Source organism: Macrobrachium nipponense, chromosome 15, assembly GCF_015104395.2.
Source record: "Macrobrachium nipponense isolate FS-2020 chromosome 15, ASM1510439v2, whole genome shotgun sequence".
NCBI classification, from domain to species: Eukaryota; Metazoa; Arthropoda; class Malacostraca; order Decapoda; family Palaemonidae; genus Macrobrachium; species Macrobrachium nipponense.
The window spans coordinates 59,033,657-59,054,156 of record NC_087208.1 but is presented as its reverse complement, the minus strand read 5'-3'; the positions used below and the strand labels follow the sequence as shown (position 1 = coordinate 59,054,156).

At 49.0% G+C, this 20,500-nt stretch overlaps 1 protein-coding gene across 1 annotated transcript in view; it reads right to left on the bottom strand.

Moving 5' to 3' along the window:
• Positions 1-865: 865 nt before the first annotated feature.
• LOC135226697 (dedicator of cytokinesis protein 3-like) overlaps positions 866-20,500 on the bottom strand; it is a 141,271-nt gene continuing 121,636 nt past the window's right edge. Inside the window, 3 exon segments of the mRNA XM_064266407.1 lie at positions 866-904; positions 3,197-3,475; positions 10,207-10,308. Coding sequence (XP_064122477.1) covers positions 866-904; positions 3,197-3,475; positions 10,207-10,308 — 420 coding nt within the window.

The window sequence follows — 20,500 nt, the reverse complement described above, 5'->3', positions numbered from 1 at the left end:
CATCTTGGACTTCATGTCTCGAATAGTCGCTTTCCAGATTGGCGATTTCCGATGCCGAATCCCGAAAAAAGACACTCTGAGAATGAGATTTATAGGGAGAATCTACAGTAGTAGGGTTAGAATTATCATTGAAAGGCTCAATGGCCTTGAATTCACACATTTCAGTCTTCTAACTCTATCCCTCTCTAACTTCTTCAAATAAGAAGTCAAAGTCTCCATTCTTCTGCATTCAAACCCTCGCATTCCTTAAAAGTGTTAATAGCCAGAACACTGCACCCCCTACATTTACGGCATACAGTGTGAGGATCAACCGAAGCTTTCGGTATCCTCACCCTGCAGCCTACATTCACACACATTCTCACACTCACATTAGAATCAGACATACTGAGAAAAATCCAAAAGAGTATTTCCAAAAACAGTCCACAGTAGCGAATGCCAAAACACGATCCAAATACGTCACCAAAAATCGAAAAACGTTGATCAAATGTGAAAAAAGAATCCAAGTCAGGAGGTAATAACAACAATGTTTGATACCACCGGCGACAGAGAGAAAATATGATAGAAAACGGGGATGGTTCCTAGTCCTGCCAACCCAGGGCAGGCCGGTAGATCACCTGACCTACCTGTAGCGAGTGGCGCGAAATTTGAATTTCTGTCGGGGACGACGGAGTCTTAGCTATGTATATATCTGACAGGTAAGTTGATTGTATGAAATATAAATTAAGAACTTGAAAAAAGTTATATACCTAGATTATGCCACATGGATAAGATTTGGAAGCCCATGAGTACTCTCATGTCATTGTACCGTTCTAATACTTTGTGGCGCTTCTGTTGTGAAAAGTGTTCTAACGCAAACAAGGCTGAGTTAAGAATCCAACTGCCAAATCAAATAGTTGCTCCACAGCTGAAATAAAATGAGAGAAAAAAAAAGATAGGTGCATTAATAGCATATCAAGGCAAGACATAAAAGGAAAAAATTACCGTTTCATATTTTCTGGAAAAGAAAAACTATCTTGAAGACTGCCAACCATGATATGAGTTGATCAAAACAAAGGGTAGATAAGTAAAAAACATAAGGACTACATATGCAGAGGGTGTGTAAATAGCTCTTTAATTTTGGGGGATCTAAGAAAAGTTGTTCATATCAGTCAATCAATCAACTTATGACTTTCTTCTTCTTGTTGTCTTGTCTGATTGTCATCTTGATACTACTGCTTTAGTTGCTTGTTGATGACTGTAATGATTACTTTCTGTCTACTATCCATTACCTAAAATGACTCCAAAAAGCCTCACTAATTCAAGGCTAGCAGCAATCCACCTAGAACAGTGGGATTGTCCCTCTCAATGTATTATCTGATGACATTATAGAGATATATTTTGCAGGGAACTTGCGATTGCCATTTTGGCACATTGGTAAAATATATATTGAAAAACAGGACATTACTTAGTTTCTGTCCCCGAGTACCTAGATACCTTCATGGTATTGTACTAATTGTATACACTTGACATGAACATGCCTTGAGTGGATATTAATGAATAACATATAAGATCCTTTATAAATAGTGAGTATAACTCTGAATATGAAGTACAATTATAGCCTTCAGTACCACCAATTTTATTCTCCATGAAATTTTGTGGGATCTTAGGAAAAACTGCCACAAGTTGAGTAAAGTATATCTTAGTTTTACCAGACCACCGAGCTGATAAACAACTCTCCTAGAGCTGGCCCAAAGGATTAGATATTTTTTAAATGGCTAGGAACTAACTGGACACCTAGCAACGGGACCTACAGCTTATTGTGGGATCCAAACCACAATACATCAAGAAAAGAATTCCTATCACCAGAAATAAATGCCTCTGATTCCGCGTTGGCCAAGCCAAGAATTGACTGGTAGCCGAACGCGAAAACCACACGTCCAACAAGGAACTACCGTATATTTCGGCGTATAAGTCGACCGGAAGATAAGTCGACCCCCCAATTCTGAGTAAATTTTTATGATTTTAACTAATATCGGGTATATTAGTCGACCTATAAAATGTGAGCAGCAGGATAAAACGTATCATATAAAATAACCTGAATGTTATTACGGTACATATGTTGCTCTACTTACCATAAGAAATACAGGTAATATACTCGGTATATTAACAAATTTGTGTAATATATAAAAGATGAATACCAGCAAATATGATTAGAAATGACGAAACGAAAGATACGTTACTCGAGTGTAATGTAAACAAACAAAGAAACGCTAACTAACGCTGCATAACAGCCTACGTTTATATGTATGTACAAACTGCCACTCAAATTAATGTTTTGATTGAGTTGTTAAAACGACGTGCCGGTATTTTATTATTATGTTGGAATATTCCTTGACCATTGGTTCTTCTATGGCATAAACAGGCTCATTTAAGGGAAAAACGAACCTGCAGTTGATTCACCAGATTCAAACTGGGATCCTTTTATGATGAAACCATGAATGATAATTTGTTTGATGAATTGTTTAATTCAAATGACGATGACTCAAGTAATTTTGAAGGATTTTAAATACATATTTACAATTAAATACAATTTTTTTTATTTTATTGAAAGTGATAAATAAAGATTTCATACCATAAATGTTTTTGAACAATACCCCGGTAAATACAAAACTGTCAGAGTGAACGAATCCTTCTCAATTACTGTACTACAAATGGCTACGCAATGTTTACACTTGTCTGTTCGATTGGGGTGGTTTTTTTCAAGTTACTTTGATTTTTTTCATTTTTATTTAAGGTAATAGATGTTCTAATGTAATTATTGTTGTTGTATTACAGTGTGAAAATGTTTTTATACTGGTATTTACATATAGTTACCTCAACAAGGCTGTCATTGTTATTAGCCAACTGTAAAGCCTGAAAATAATAAAGATTCACTTTTTGTAACCGTTAGATAAGTCGACCCCCTAATTTTGGCATGATTTTTTTGGGCTAAAGGGTCGACTTATACGCCGAAATATACGGTAATACTACCACAAAAGAACAATAAATACTTTAGGTACATACGAAATTAAAAAAGTTAATGGAACATCTACTGCAGTCCCATGTACAGAAATTTACCCAAAAGAAAGACTATTTACATATGACAGGATGGTAATTGTGAAAACCAAGTACAAAGAAACTATCATAAACAGCAGGAAAAGAACATAGCATATTTTACCTGATTATCAAAGCGTCCCTGTTTCAAGAATGTTGATATGAGTGGCTGCGCTATTTCTTGCATGGCAGTCAGTATTGTGTGGTTGGTTACCATCCTCATGACGAACCAGTCACTAGGGAAAACCGCTGCCCTGACCAGATCTGACAAAAGGACTGTAGTCGAATACAAGAGATGCCGGAGGCGATGAGCATCTGCTCCTACATTAGCATCCCAGAGTCTACTGTAATGAGCTTCTTCCATTAACTGCAAGATCCCCATTAAGCAAGCAACTAGCGTACCCTGCAAATAATTTATAACAGGAAAAATGAAATGCATTCCTAAGTATTTCCAATGAATGACAAGAAAACTCTACACAATATTACACAGCAAATGGTACATATTCACGGCTACATTATCACATATTTATTTTACTAAATGAAAAAATAACAATGTAAAAAATTTTATTTTTCCTAACTATACAAACCTGAGGTCTTTTAACAATAGGAATGGTACTTAGCGGCAGCTGAACTGGTCGTAAGCTTCGAACTAGGGAGTTCGGTAGTTAACTACTTGTCCAGCAGTTGGTGGTCAGCTCGACTGCGATGAGAGGAGTCACTTTGCTTTAGGCCCAGGAAAATGCAGAGTGAGGGGTGGCATGAGGTGGGACTATATGTAAAGGACCTCAAGTTTGTATAGTTAGGAAAAATACAATTTCTGACAAATTGTTATTTGATCCGGTACGTATACAAACCCTCGGTCCTTTAACAATAGGAAGACTCACTTATTGGTGGGTGGAATCTGAGTCTTATGAACCAGACTGGTGTTTGTCCTACCTTGGTTCCCTCCCAGGTCATAAGAGCAAGGGAGGGATCCTAGCCTCTGCCCCAGCTGATCGGGGTGTGTGCACCACAGGATCAGTGGTCAGACTTCTAGACCAAATTTATAAGAGGGTGAAGCAAGCGTACCTCATATAAATAGCAACAAATGCAAGAATTAGTTCCTACTTCAAGAGCCAAGATGAAGTCATGGGTTTGTCTCTTGTTGGCTTCCACTCCCCCCCTTTGTTGGGGAGTGGTGGATAAAACCTCCTATCCCTAATGAAAGGGATAGAATGGAGCTCGGTTGTGTAGCTTACCTGCATTGGCCTCCTGTTCAGCGTAGTGACGACCGCAGCCCTCTGCCAACAGGTAGAGGAGAAGAATGAAGGAGGAAGAGAAGCCAGTCACACACTCTTTCACTCGTCCATTCATGCAGTCACACAAGGATGCGATGTTGTTCTGTCCGCTCAGGTGCTGGGTAGACTACACAACTTGTTGAGCAGCCACCACGGGTCCCAAGGAAAAAGTGTCCAAGGACCTGTGGATAGTGGTCTTGTTGGCCCAAACCCCTGCCTTCAGAACCTGCGCCATGGAGAAGTTCTTGCGGAACACAAGGGTTGGACCAATACCTCTGACTTCGTGGGCTCTCAGATGAAGGGTACGGATGTCGTCACTACCAGCTGTCTCGTACGCCCTCCTGATCACCTCACGTAGCCAGAAAGAAAGTTTTCTCTTGGAAACTTCTTTCTTGGTAACCGCAATGCTAAGAAGAGGCGTCGACACTCAGGCCTGAAGTGCCGAGTTCTCTTCAGATAGCGCCGTAGCGCCCTCACAGGACAAAGCAGCATCTCATCTGCATCATCATCAGTAAAGTCCTTCAAGGAGGGGATCGTGAAAGACTCGAACCGGTCGTCAGGGACCAAAGGATTCTGAGTCTTCGCTACGGAGTTCAGGACGAAATCGAGCGTCACAGATCCCCATCCTCTGGAATGCTTGACATTGTAGGAAAGACCATGAAGTTCCCCTACCCTCTTCGCCGATGCCAGGGCCAGCAAGAAGAGGATCTTGAGGGTCAGATCCCTGTCTGACGACTCTCGGAGTGGCTCGAAGGGTCTGCGAGCCAAACTCCTAAGGACGAGAGTCACATCCCACCCCGGGGGCCTGAATTCCCTGGGTGGGCAAGACCTCTCGAAGCTCTTCATCAGGAGGGAGATCTCAAAGGAAGAAGAGATGTCCACACCTTACAGTTTAAGGACTAGGGCCAGAGCGGCTCTGTATCCTTTAACTGCAGAGACGGAGAGGAGCTTCTCTCGGCGAAGAAAAACGAGGAAATCCGCTACCTGCTGAAGAGTGGCTCTGAGAGGAGAGAGAGCCCGTCCACGACACCAACCACAGAAGACGGCCCACTTCCCCTGGTATACAGCTGCAGAGGACTGTCTGAGGTATCCAGCCAACTCTGTTGCTGCGCTGCGAGAAAAGCCTCTTGCTCGCAAGAGATGGTGGACAGCAGCCAGCCGTGAAGGAACAGGGACTCGACTGACCGGTGGTACCGCTCTACATGTGGCTGGCACAGGAGGTTGTGCCAGGGGGGAATCTCCTTTGGTGCTTTGGCGAGCAGAGCCAGCAGGTCCGGGTACCAAACAGCTTGAGGCCAGTTGGGGGCCACCAGGATCATCCGGGGATTTGAGGTGATCAGCACCCTGCTGATCACTTTGCGAATCACACAGAACGGGGGAAAGGCGTAAACGAAGAGGTTGTCTCATGGATGTTGAAGAGCGTCCTCTGCAGCTGCCCATGGGTCCGGCACAACTGAGTAGAAAACCTGGAGTTTTCTGTTGTGCCGGGTGGCGAACAGGTCTACGACTGGACGCCCCAACAGGTTGAAGAGCCTTTCTGCCACGTCTGATCCCGACGGCTGAGCTTGTCTGGTACTACATTCTCCTTGCCCGGAATGTAGCGGGCCGACAGCTCTACTGAGTGAGGCACGCCCCACTCGTGCACCTGCAACGTCAACTGGTGCAGCGGAAGGGACACTAGGCCCCCCTGCTTGTTGACGTACACCACTACTGTGGTGTTGTCACCCATCATCACCACTGAGTGTCCCACCAGACGATCCCAGAACTCTTGGAGTGCAAAGAACGCTGCCTTGAGCTCCAGGACGATGTGAAGGTGCTTATCGTGATGATCCCACACACCTGCAGCCAGCAACTCCTCCAGGTGTGCGCCCCATTCCTCGGTCGATGCGTCTGAGAACAGCAACTTCTCCGGGAGGGGAGTACGAAGAAGCACTCCTTTTATGAGGTTCCCGTCATCCAGCCACTAGGCTAGGTCCTGCCTCACCTTCCCCGTGAGGGACATGGGGAAGGGAGGGTCCCTTGCCTGTGACCAACACTCCTTTAGTCTCTACTTAAGAGACCGCAGGTGAAGACGCCCGTGAGGGACTAGCTTCTCGAGAGACGACAGGTGACCGATCACGACCTGCCATTACTGAGCTGCCTGCTCCTGTCGAGACAGGAACTGTCTTGCTGCCTCCCTGAACCTGCTGATCCGCTAATCTGCGGGGAAGACTCGCTCTGCTACCGTATCGATCATCATGCCCAGGTACTTCATCTTCTGCTTGGGCTCGAGATCCGACTTCTCGTAATTCACTACAGTGCCTAGATCGCGGCAGAATTCGAGGAGTCTGTTCGGTCTATGTCCTGTAGCAACTGCCAGGACTAGCCAATCGTCGAGATACCTCAGAAGACGTATCCCTACCAAGTGGGCCCAAGACGACACCAGCGTGAACACTCGCGTGAACACCTGTGGGGCGGTTAAGAGACCGAAAAAAAGTGCCCTGAATTGGTACACCATCCCGTCGATGATGAAGCGGAGGTACGTCCTGGAGGATTGTTGGATGGGTATCTGGAAATATGCGTCCTTCAGATCCACAGAAAGCATGAAGTCGTTCTTCCTGATGGAATCGAGCATTGAACGTGCCGTTTCCATCGTGAACTGAGTCTGGCGAACGAATCGGTTCAAGGGAGAGAGATCTATCACCGGGTGGCAGCTCCCCGAGGACTTCACCACCAGGAAAAGTCGACTGTAGAAGCCCGGCAACTGATCCCATACTATCTCCACAGCATGTTTACTCAGCATGGCTTCTACTTCCTGCCGAAGCGCTACGTCCTTGGTCGAACCAGGGACGTACGTCTAAAGATGGACCGGGTTGGAGGTGAGGGGTGGACGAGACTCGAAGGGTAGTAAATATCCCTCCCGAAGAACGTTCACTATCCAGGTCTCTGCTCCGTAGCGCTGCCATGTTGCCCAATGGCTCGCCAGGCAACTCCCCCCTTCCAGCAGCAGGTGAGGGGGAACGCTGTCCCTAGCGTTTCCCGCCTCTCTTCGGCTTCTTCCTGGATCCTCCTCAAGAGAAGGACTGGGAGGGGGGCTGGTTATGGTCGCTCCTTACCGAAGAAGTCGAAGGCAGTCTTTCCTCTGGGCTTCGACGAAGCAATCGTCTTAGCCGCAGAGGAAGCGTTAGCTAAACTCTTAGGCTGAGCCGCAGTCGTTCGAGGTTGCCCAGCCACCTTCAAGACTGCCTGGTGGACCAGACGGTCACTGTCATCATTGCGCCATCGTTCCACCGAAGCGTCCACCATCTCTCTGGGGAAGAGAGAGGAGGAACTCCGCACCGGTCCGTTGCGAAGATTCAATGCAGCCTCTCGCCCAGCCACCCTGGTCACTCGGGTGAGGGAAAGGCAATCCCTACAACCGGAAGAACCAGGTTGGCCCACAGGTTAGCTGTCTGGTGGGCCAGGTAGGAGATGGCCCTACCTCCAGACTGGCACAGTCTCACAAAAGTCGGGTCCCCTTTAGGAGTGATGTTCCCCAAGGAGGCCGGGGTCTTCGACACTGTGAGGGACCACAGGTTGAGCCAGGAGACTGCTTGGAATGCTGCCATAGCTAGAATCTCCTCTGTCGTGGTAGAGGTGGGAAGGAGCTTGGATGACCTACCGGACCGAAGCGAACCCTCCTGTCCGGAGACAAGAGCTTCCACCTGGCTCAGTACACTGTCAGCCAAGACTGATCGCGGCAGACCCACCGTTGTCCTGGGTTCCTTTTTGGGACCCCAGAATGACTCCAAACCCGATGTGGGCTCGGACGGTGGGAGCGGCGATCCTTCCTCGAGGTCGTTGTGCTGATGAATCAGCGCAATAACCTCTAAAAACGACATCTGGATCTCAGGAGAGACTGCATTCTGCGGAGCCGGGCCATCAAGCCCGTCCAGCGAGAACACCTCGCGAGAACCTCCTCCTTCCACAGGAGGAACCACCAAAGACCCCTCCTGGTCTCCTCCCGCCACTTGCGCTTACGATCTGGTCAATCAGAGGACCGTGCCAGGTTCGTAGGGCGTCGTGGGGGATCGCGAGGGGGCGCCACTCCTAATCGCCTCGCTCTTCCCGGTGTAACCCGAGGAAGTTGAAGGGATAGGAGAGGAAGACCTGACGCTCTCCCCATGCCCACCAGCAGAACCAGTGTGCTGAGGGGGCTGTAGGCAATCACCATCCCGCGGTGGCGATTGAGCTGTAGGCCTAGTCGAGTGGCTCTCCCTGGGAGAGCGGCTGGACTGAGAACAGCGGCGATGGTCCCGAGTGTCAGAAGAGCTGCTGCTAGTCCCCCTCTCTGCCCGGTCCCGGTGGGAGCGGCGGTCAGGGGACCGGCAGAGTCTGCTGTCGCGGTGGAAGTGAGGCCTGTCCTCACGGCGCATCACGTCGCTTGGACCAGCCGAGGCTGGTTCAGGCGACCGAGGGGACTGCTTCGTTGCCTCAGCCCGCGGACAATCTGGGACCGTCGCGTCAACTCTGGGTACCTGCTGCTCGCTGCGAGAGCGATCGCTGGCCTGGCGGGAGTCACCTGGATGGCTCCCACCAGTCTTCCGCTCCGTGCCTGGATCCTGGCACGAGCGGAACCTCGGTTGCCTGGGTCTTGGTTGTAGTACGCTCTTGCGAGCGAGAGGCCGAGACGGTACCTGGCGCCGAGGCAGAGCCTCTGGCGCCAGGCGAGGAGGTACCGGTGTCCCCTGGAGCCCCAGCGAATACCAGGCCCGGCCGAGATCGTCACCCGTGCCAAGCAAACCTGAAGAAGGGAACAGAGTCGGGTTAGTAATGGGGGGAGGGGTGTATCCCTCGCCCGGGGGGGTGGGAAAGATCCCAACCCAAGCGAACAGAAGACCCCGAATACAGTTTACTGTTGGGGTACCTCGACCCCCACTCTACGCTCCACTGATCGAGCGAACAGAAGGAACGAGATACCTCCCCCGAAGGGGAAAGAGCCATACGAGGGAGACGAGATGGAGAGAGAAAAGAGGAAGACGTGTCCGTGACCAGGGAAGCAACTGGAGAATCCTCCGACGACTCCCTGGCCGGCTTACGCAGTTTCTTCCTCCCCCCATAGCGCTCCCACTGCTCCTCCGACCAATTAACACATACGTCATATGACTCGGTGCAAGAGCAATCTTGCCCTCTACACCGAGTACAAAACTCGTGAGGATCAACCTCAACAGAGGACCGAAAGGTCCCACAATTACGGCCCTCCACACCAGGGCACAATCTACGGCTGATGGGGGGGCGTGGGGGTCTCTCCAGTTCTCAGGATTCCATATCAAAATCAAGGTCACTGGACGAATAATACAAAAGAAAAAACACACGTACTTACGTATCCTTTTGCACAATCACACAGTAATAGAAAAAGCCAAAAGAAAATCTTCATGCAGTGAAGCACACAAAGCATACAACGATAGCGGGCAGAGAGGCGAACAACACGTCTGTCTCCGTCGGCGGCTGAAAGCAAAGTGACTCCTCTCCTCGCAGTTGAGCTGACTGCCAACTGCGGGACAAGCAGTTAACTACCAAACTCCCTAGTTCAAGCTTACGACCGGTTCAGCTGCCGCTAAGCACCATTCCTATTGTTAAAGGACCGAGGGTTTGTATATGTACCGGAACAAATATGGAATACGTAATTCAAAGAAGATAATGTATTCCTTTTAGCTATTTTATTATACAGTTTATTAACTCAAGATGATAAAATCTGAGGATAAACTGAGAGAGAGCATGTTTACATACTTGTATAGTAAGAATGTTACTAAAGTATTTTATAAAATACAAGAAAAAAACCTTCCCTAATTTGCAAAAGTAAAAGCATAGAATACTAGTACAATAGCACACTACTTACTGAGCTTGGTGCCGTCCTCTCCAAAGAAAGGATCAACTGCACGACAACATCAAACAATGTTAACATGACTGTTTCCACATCTTGATGCAGTGAAGGTGGCAACTGAAATAAAAGGATAGAATCATATTAAATAACTATAGTACAGTACATACTGTTAAAGACATGAATTACAGTAAAACAATGAAACTTATTAAAATTATTTTCTCCAATTTGAGAAAAAAATTACTTCTTTATGATAAAATAATATTTTATGTATACTTACCAAGTAGTTACATAGCTATAGTTTCTAAAACCATCAGCAGCTAGAATTTTTGAAATTCGCAGAAGCACTGGTTTGTTTTGGTCAGGTGATACCCCCCGCCCACTATTGGGAGAGTGAGGAACCAACACCGTCCGAAAATCAGGTGTTTGTGCCCTATTATCCATGCGAGGGGAGGAGGGTGGGCTTTGATCATGTAACTACTTGGTAAGTATACATAAAATCTTATTTTATCATTAAAAAAGTCATTTTTATGTATGCAACTTACCAAGTAGTTACATAGCTGAATCCCACATTGTAGGAGGTGGGATCCATGGATATGCTCATAACTTTTTAAAATCTAATATTACAAAATATGACAATTTGTCCAAAATTGCATTTTTCCTAATTGCATTTTTCCTAACTATACAAACCTGAGGTCCTTTTACAACAGGAAGGTAACTAGCGGCAGCTGGATGGTCGTAAGCTTCGAACAAGGGAGTTCGGTAGTTAACTGCTTGTCCAACAGTGCGCGCGCCCCGCGACTGGGAGGTGAAGAATCACTTTTGCTTTAGGCCCAGGCAAAAAAACGCAGAGTGAGGGGTGGCATGAGGTGGGACTATATGTAAAAGGACCTTAGGTTTGTATAGTTAGGAAAAATGCAATTTTGGACAAATTGTCTTTCGTTCTGGTACAGTATACAAACCATCGGTCCTTTTACAATAGGAAGACTCACTTCTTGGTGGGAGGAATCTGAGTCTTTGTGAACAGACTGGTGTTCGCCCAACCTTGGATTGTTTCCCTGGTCGTAAGAGCGAGGGAGGGTATCCTAGCCTCTGTCCAATTGATCGGGGTGTGCACCGCAGGATCAATGGTCAGACCTCTGGACCCAAGTAATAAGAGAGAGGCACCGAGCGCAAAGGACATGGGGATCATTTTCAGGGAAGGATCTAAACTTCCCGCACTTGCGGCACTCCACCCCAGGGCACAGTCGCCGGCTGATGAGAGGGCGCGGAGATTGATCCAATCCTTGGTCCATGTTGATCAAACACAATAATATATATGAAAAAATGATAAGGAGTACTCACAGTATCACTTTCATACACAAACAAACAGTAGTAGAATATCACAATAATCCTGAGCATACGACGATGAAGCGGGCAGAGAGTGATGGCGAGCACGTCTTCAAACCACAAGGCCGAAAGCAAAAGTAATTCTTCACCTCCCAGTCGCGCGGCGCGCGCACTGTCGGACAAGCAGTTAACAACCGAACTCCCTTGTTTGAAGCTTATGACCGTCCAGCTGCCGCTAGTTACCTTCCTATTGTAAAAGGACCGATGGTTTGTATACTGTACCGGAACAAATATATTTTAGAGCTAGCATCCATGCAGATGCTTGTTGGTTCCTTACCTGTTAAGAGAGCTGAACAGTTGATTACTGCCTCTGGAAGTCGCTCGTCTTAACTCATAGGGACGTGGCGGTATATCCATGACTCGTCCTCTAAAACAGTGGGACCCATGAAGCTAAGGAATGTCCGTGGCTAGCATGGTCAACCAAATCATGACCCTGCCAGGGCGCAGTACCAAATAATCAAATGTTACCAGAGTAAAAAAAAACATATCACCTCAACCATAACCATAAAATCCATAGCCAACTCTACACTTGACTGAAGGGTACTCCTAGTACATCCATAGTACCTCCAGGCTCCCCTAAAAAACTCAACACGCCGCTAAATACAGACCTAGGGTACTGCAATTTTCATATACTGTTTCAATATCACGCAAGTAATGCGAGGCGAACACTGATTTACATTTCCAATACGTTGCTTGAATAATCGAGTCCAAAGAGAGATTGTGTTTAAACGAAAGAGAGGTTGCCACTTCTCTTACCTCGTGAGCTTGCACTTTAAGTTTATTGAGGTTGGTTTCTTTCACTTGTGAATGAGCATCTACAATCACGCTACGTAAGAAGAACGCCAGGGCGTTTTTAGACATCGGGCGCGCCGGATTCCTTACCAAACACCATAAACAATCGGACGGGCCCCGAACCTTCACTGTCCTTTGTAAATAACATTTCAGAGCTCTGACTGGGCAGAGCAACCTCTCCTCTTTTTCCGGTCCTACCAAGTCCGTGAGGTTATTGATACTGAACAAACAAGGCCATGGTTTGGACGGGATCTCGTTTTTTGCCAAAAACCCCTAGGTTAATGCACAAACCGCATTACCCTGTGCAAATCCTATTTTCTTGTCCATGGCATTTATTTCACTCACTCTTTTAGCTGTACACAGAGCTACTAGGAATAAGGTCTTTCTCGTCAAATCTCTTAACGATGCTCTTTGCAACGGCTCACACGGAGTTTCCGACAACCACTTAAGTACTACATCTAGGTTCCAAGATAATATCTTCGAATCTTTGGGTTTTTCTATATCGAAGGACTTAATGAGATCTGCAAGATCTCTATTCGACAACACTTCCAATCCTTTGTGCTTGAAAACAGATCTCAACATCGCCTTATAGCCTTTGATAGCCGCAGTAGACAGATTTCTATCTGTTCTCAAATATAAAAGAAAATCTGCTATTTCTGTTATAGTTGTTTTAGAAGACGAAACATTATGCTTTTTACACCAGACTCTAAACACAGCCCACTTTGTCTGATAAACTTTACTTGAAGATTCCCTTTTGCACTGCGCAATAACTCTCGCCGCTTGTCTTGAAAACCCCTTCGCTCATAAGTTGTTGGACAGTCTGTAAGCGGTTAGAGACAGAGTGGATAGTCCTTGATGGAACCTCCTGAAGTGGGGTTGTCTGAGTAGATCTGTTCTCTGAGGAAGTAACCTTGACCAATCCACTAGAAGATCTAAAAGATCTGGAAACCATTCCTGCGCTGGCCAGAATGGAGCAATGAGAGTCATCGAAACGTTGTGATGCGTTCCGAATTTGTTGATGACTTCTCTCACCATCTTGAATGGAGGAAAAGCGTACAAGTCTTTGTTCGACCAGTCCAAAAGCATCGCATCTGACAACCATGCTTTCGGGTCCAGGGCTGGTGAACAGTAAAGGGGGAGACGATGGTTTCTTGCCGTGCCAAACAGATCCATCATAGGTTTCCCCCCGTTTCCACAATTCGAGGCATAACACTGGATTTAACATCCATTCCGTGCGAAGCACTTGCCTTCTGCGGCTCAGTTCGTCCGCGAAAATTGAGTTTCCCCTGAACGAACCTCGGAATTAATGTGGTTTGATTCACATTCCCCCATACCAGCAGGCTCCTTGCCGTCTCGCAAAGAGAAAATGAGTGTGTCCCTCCTTGTTTCTTTATGTAGGAGAGCGCTGTCGTGTTGTCCGAGTGTATCGCCACTACTTTGTTGTGAACTTCAGCAATCCCCAGTGGATGGCGGTCAGTTCCTTTATATTTATATGCCACTGTTTTGTTCTGCATTCCTAACTCCTGATACTTCTTTTTCCCCCAGAATTGCTCCCCAACCTTGATCTGATGTGTCTGAAAAGAACACTAGGTTGGGGCTCTGCAGGAGAAGGGATCTCCCTTCCGCAAGTCTGTCTCTTAACTTCCACCATTGCAGGTCCTCTTTTATTTCCTGTGTGATAGGGAACACAAAAGTCTGGAAACTTCTTTCTGTTCCAATTCGCTCTGAGGAAGAACTGTAGGTTCCTCATATGCAGTCTTCCTAGTGTCACGACTTGTTCTATTGAGGATAGTGTGCTCAAAAGACTTATCCATTCCTTTGCAGAGCATTCCTGGAGAAATGACAATTTGTCGAAAATTGCATTTTTCCTAACTATACAAACCTGAGGTCCTTTAACAATAGGAAGTAGCTAGCGGCAGCTGGTAACGGTCGTAAGCTTCGAACAAGGGAGAACGGTAGTTAACTGTTTTGTCCGACAGTCGCGCGCCGCGCGACTGGGAGGTAAACAAATCACTTTTGCTTTTGGCCCATGCAAAATACGCAGAGTGAGGGGTGGCATGAGAGGGACTATATGTAAAGGACCTCAGGTTTGTATAGTTAGGAAAAATGCAATTTTCGACAAATGTCATTTGTTACCGATACGGTAATACAAAACCATCGGTCCTTTAACAATAGGAAGACTCACTTCTTGGTGGGAGGAATCTGAGTCTTTTGATGACAGACTGGTGTTCGTCCATCCCTGGAATGCCTCCCTGGTCGTAAGAGCGAGGGAGGGATCCAAGCCTCTGTCCGATTGATCGGGGTGTGCACCGCAGGATCAATGGTCAGACCTCTGGGCCGAGTACTAAGAGAGGAGGCAAGCGTATCTTCTTCGTACCAGCAAGCAAGAACTTGTTCCTGTTTGCAAGAGGCAACATAAAGTATGGGTTGTCTCAAGCTGGCATCCACTTCCTCCCCCTTGTTGGAGGAAGTGGTGGATATACGCTCCTATCCCTAGTGAAAGGGATAGGATGGGGCTCTGTTTGAGTAGTCTCACCTGCATCTTGTCCTAATCCAGCAGGGTGACGTACCGTGTCCCTCTAACCACAGGTAGAAGAAGAAAAGATGGGAAGAAGAGGAGCCAGTCACACTCTCATTCACTCATCCATTCTTACAGGTCACACCAGGACTCGATGCTGTTCAGCCCTGCAGGGTCTGGGTTCGCTACACAACGTGTTGAGCAGCCACCACGGGTCCCAAGGAAAAAGATCCAAGGACCTGTGGGCAATATCCCGAAGGTAGAAGGAAGGGCATGTGGTCTGGTTGGACCAGACCCCTGCCTTCAGTACCTGCGCCACGGAGAAGTTCTTGCGGACAAGGCAGCATCTCCTTCGCATCGAAGGCGGTGAAGTCCATTAGGGAGGGGATTGTGAACGACTCGAACCAATCGTCAGGGACCGAAGGGTTCTGAGTCTTCGCTACGAAGTTCGGTACGAAATCGAGCGTCACGGATCCCCATCCCCTGGATGCTTTGACTTCGCAGGAGAAGTCATGCAGTTCCTCAGAGGAAAAGAAGGAAATAGTCGCATGACCTATCCCTCTTCTCTACTTCGGGTGATGTCCAGTACCCATACTGGTCTGTCCGTTTGCCACGAAGTCCTCTCGCATCCTCCTATCCCCATGCAGCGAAGTTCTCGGTAGTGGATAGGACACCGACACTCCATGGTGGGTGTCAATGGTATGGGTACTGTGACAAGCTATTAAAACGAAGTAATGATTGCTCTGTAACAACCGAACTAAGTCAACAGCGTAGTTCGTAACGACTCGGGCGCTCTGACAGCTGCCGACTGACTGCGTTCGGTAGGAGGCAAGTTGTCAAAGCATCCGAGTAAGTCACGTGACCCTTCGCCTTTAAAGGGTTTATGCCGAGAGAGACCAAACAAATAATGTATTTGTTTGTCACCAATGCCGGACAGCGAGGTGATGATTCTCTAAGGCATGTGCCCAACAGGCGAAAGTCAATTGCCTTCTAGAGACCGAGTCCCTGAAGGCAAAACATCTCATGGTTGTTGAATCTCAGCTAAGGAGAAACAACACTATGTACCGTTGAAGACGAAGGTAGATATTGAATGCAACCTACGTCTTCACAGACGAATCGAGAGAAGATTCTCACGATTCATAACCTGTGCTTACAAATGACTGAAAACGCTAACCGCTATTTTCATTGCTGTCCGGTGAGAAGTCGTAGTTTGCAATGGAAAGCGGGGCGTTCTTCAGTAATGAAAACCACGGGAAAGCCGACTGAAGAACTGCTTCTCATGGGCTGAACATTTTGGAAGTAGAGCTGTCAGGTCGGAGAGTAGGCGATGTCTTCTGACACATCTCGTAATTCGGGTTGAACAATGAACAATTGTACACCTACGAATACGAGATATTTTGAAGACAAACTCAGATGTCTGCAAAATCATTCGCAGTTATCGCAGTGCGATGCAGCGGGAGACTTGTACAGACTTCTGTTACCGTGCGGTAAACAGAAAGATGAAAGAGTCCAAGAGATATCTCTATTGAAAATTCTCGCAATGTCGAAGGCGATGGAATCTAGCGTCACAGCAGTAGATGTCCTTCATTATTGCGAGAATCCCCATTAATCAGAGACCTAAGTCCATGATTGTTGGGTAGAGATACGGTTCGGTAGTCAATCAAACCAGGGGAGAGAGAGACATAACTGACCGCGCATCTCGGAGGCCCAGCTGATACTGAGCTGCTGTCAGGCAGTTCAATACGCAGTAGTTGAGCCTGAGCTCTCGCCGACTCGTCATCCTGAGTTGCCATGTAATCCATTATTCCATGAAGGAATGCGTTCGGCTAGAACTACCGAGCATAAAAGATATGCTCGAGCAATTAATATTTAGGCGAAACGAATTTCGGTAAATATAAAAGTTGAAATGGTGTTGTCGTGACAAAACCATAAGTATATAAAATTGAAACTGAAAACTCCTGGGAGGTTGCAGGCAACCCCGAGTTGCAGTTCAATTAGAATACTTCTCTTCTAAGTCGCAATCCGTAGATAAACTAGGATATGCGCCTACCCCTCGGACAATTCAATGCTTAGTAGAATCATGTCGCGAGGTTAATATACGTAGTATATTTGTAGGATTCTGAACAACGATCTCCATCCTAAATTCTTTCCTTCAAGAAAACAAAATAAGGATTGGAGATCGACCACCCTTCGATCTCTATCAAGAGTGAAGGAGAAGTCTTCCTCGAAGGAAAGCTTCAATGGTGAACAGAATACTAAGACGATAGTTCAAGCCAAACTGGATATTCCCGTCCGATCTTCTCTATTCCAGGTTGGTCGCCTACTGTAAGATAGTTTCTTTTCAGCAGCAGTCTTCTTCCCCAATGCTAGAAATTCCGGAATTCGAGCATAGGCTAGGTTCCCGATTATCATGTAACATCGGGGATTCTCGTCTCGCTCACTTTAGACCGTGGTCTCGCCTAAGTGTTTAGAGATCGTAAAAACTCGAACACTCTGAATGCGCTAGAAATTCCTTAGATTCTATGCAGTCTGCGAAACCCCCACCGAATTCGTCAAACGATATCGGCTGGTGGTCCTCTCGATTCCCGTAGAAATCGAGAATGGGCAGGATCCCTCCTCAACGACCGGGGCTTTTACGGCAGGTAGGACCCGAAGGTCCCCCGGTAGCGCAGTCCCGAACGTGGGATCCTACAGAGAAATCTCTGTAGGATCCTTCCCCTTTCCCTCGTAGCCGTAAGGAGAGAGGGAATGGGGGAGGAATTGGATACTCGCTCGCCTTCCCAGTGGAACTAGCAGTTGGAGAAGAATAGCAGCAGCCATCGCCTTGCGGCGATGGTCTCTCAGTCTGGGAAAACGTATCGTCAGGAGAAAACGTTTTCCCGCGGAGGTTACGAACTCTCACTGTAGGTAAGGGTCTGCCGCCACTGTGAACGCGTCGGGTGGGTGGGGCTGATCGACACCTGACAGGGGAGAGCCGATACCGTCCTCCGACTCATTCCAGTCCTCGTCGAGGTCGAAACCTCTCAGGAGGACCGAAAGGAGTATTTAAATACGGTGTCCGAAGACATTTAGAAACGCCGCTGTCGCAGTAGAGGATGTGGAAGTAGCTCGATCGACCCGGCCAGAACTGACGCTAGACTTCTTGTCGGAGACGAGAGACTCTGGTTCGAGACAGAATCGGCAAGCTCCGATCGCGGCAGACCCACCGTCGGTTTGGGTCCCTCTCGGGCCCCAAAACGACTCGAGCAGAGACGTGGGCTCTGCTGGTGGGAGCGGCAATCCTTCCGCAAGGTCATTATGCTGACGAATCAGCTTAATGACTTCTGCAATTTCCTCTGTATCTCGGGAGTAACCGCGTCTTGCGGAGTAGGACCGTCCAGTCCTTCAACAAGAATAGATCCCGAGATACTCCTCCTTCCGAAGGAGGAATAGCGGCAGACCCCTGACGGTCGCCTCCAGCTACTTGCACGTATGTCCTGGTCGGTCCTAGAACCGTGCCTGGTCCATACGGCGTCATAGCGGGATCACGAGCGGCGCACCTCTCGCGATCACTCATAGGTACCTCGCTCCTCCCGTTGTAGCCCGAGGAGGTTGAAGGTACAGGAGAGGCAGACCTGACGCCCCCCCCCTAGCTCGCTGGCAGGAACAGCGTGCTTGGAGGGCTGCTGCTGATCGTCAACCCGCGGTTTGGCGATCGAGCAGCAGGCCTAGCTTGCCGCTCGCCTGGGGCGAGAGGCTCGGCTGAGAACGTCGACGCTGATCTCTAGCGTCAGGCGAGCTGTTGCTGGTTACCATCTTCGCCCGGTCCCTCCCGATGGGAGCGGCGTCAGGTGACCTGCTAGGTTCGCTGTCGCGGTGAGACCGCGAGCGTCCTCTCTCGGCGCGTCGAGCCGCTGGTACCAGCCGTGGCTGGTACCGACGGCCGCGGGGACCCCTTCCTCGCCTCAACTCGTGGCTGGTCAGCGACCGTCACGTCAACCCGAGCAGCCAGCTGGTCGCTGCGAGAGCGTCCACTGGCCTGACGAGAGTCGTCTGCACGACTCTCGCCAGTCTTCTGCTCCGCGCTTCGGTCTTGACGGCGAGCGAGCTCGGGCGTCAAGACTTTGGCTGGACGGTCTCCCGCGGGAGACCGTCCACTCGGTACTTCTCGCTAACGAGAAGCCGAGGCGGATCCTGGTTAGCGGCAGAACCGCTAGAACCAGGCGAGGAAGTGCCAGCCGAAGCTGGTACTCCTCTGGTCCCCGTCTTCTTCTCCTTGGTGTAAGAAAAAGTAAAAACGGGTGGCCCTGTTCCCGGAGGGAGCAGGAGGACCAGCAGAAGAGCTCCCCGAATCGCCGGAGCGAGACGGGCCCTTAGAAGGTCCCGAAGGAGCCTTCTTAGGGGGGAAACCCGGGTTGACCAGCTGGTCGCTGCAAGAGCGGCCGCTGGCCTGGCAAGTAGTCACCTGAGCGTCTCTCACCAGCCTTCTGCTCCGTGCCGCGTCTTGGCGCCGAGCGAACTCTGGCGCCGAAACTTGGCTGCACGGTCTCCCGAGGGAGAACGTACACTCGGGATCTCTCGCGAGCGACCGAGACCGAGCCGGAACCTGGCGTAGCGGCATCGCCGCTAGCACCAGGCGAGGATACCAGAGCTAACCGATACTCCTCTGGTCCCGTCTATCTCTTCCTTACGGAAGGGGAGACGGGCCCCGCTCCCGAAGGAGCAGGAGGACCAGCAGAAGGACCCCCCGTCCCACCGAGGTGGGACGGGCCCTTAGAAGTTCCCGAAGGAGACTTCTTAGGGGGGAAGGCAGCCTTCTTCTTCGGCTTATGGGCCTTAGAAGTCGAAGGGGAAGAGGCAGCAGCTAGAAGGGGCCGCAGACGATGAAGACAAAGATGACAGCTTCCTCTTCTCCTCTTCCTCGTCAAGCTCAAGCAGGACAGTCGTCAGGTCCTCCATCCAGGCCGGAGCCGGGGCTATTGCCGAAGCAACATGGCCCGACTGCACCTGTCCGGAAGGACCTGGGACTGGGTAAGACACACGTGGGCAGGACCCAGCATGGACAGGCACAGGAACCAGGAGCGACAGGAACAGCAACCAGCTCAGGAGCGGCAGGAACAGGCGCAGGCGGTAGCGGTAGACCCAGAAGGACAGCCAAGCCAACAGCGGGAATCACATCAGCGGCAGGTACGGCAGGCCCAGCGATCGCCTCGTAGAATCATCGGCAGCCAGCGGAACCTGGGTCCTGGCGCCCGGTCCAGGGGCGAGCTGCTGGAACAGCGGAAGTCTGGGGCAGGCAACACGAAGAAAACAGGCGGCGGCGGCAACCACACCTCGGTACGGCTGCGGCCCTCCCTAGTAGCGGCAGACGGCGTCATCGACACAGCATGGGGAGTGTAGACCAGGAGGGGGGGGAGCAGCATAAGCGGCCGTGGTAGTAGTGGAGACCGCCCCAGACCTCGCTAGACGCTGCAGCAGCCCGTGGATGCTAGGCACGCCCTGCCTCCGCGGTGGTCCATACCTGTCCAAGGTCGTCTCCCACGGATGTAGCACCTGCGGTAACATAGATAGATTAGTAAGAGGGGTTCCCTCACGCACGGGGGAAGACATGCCCCACCCCGAACGCAAGGAAGA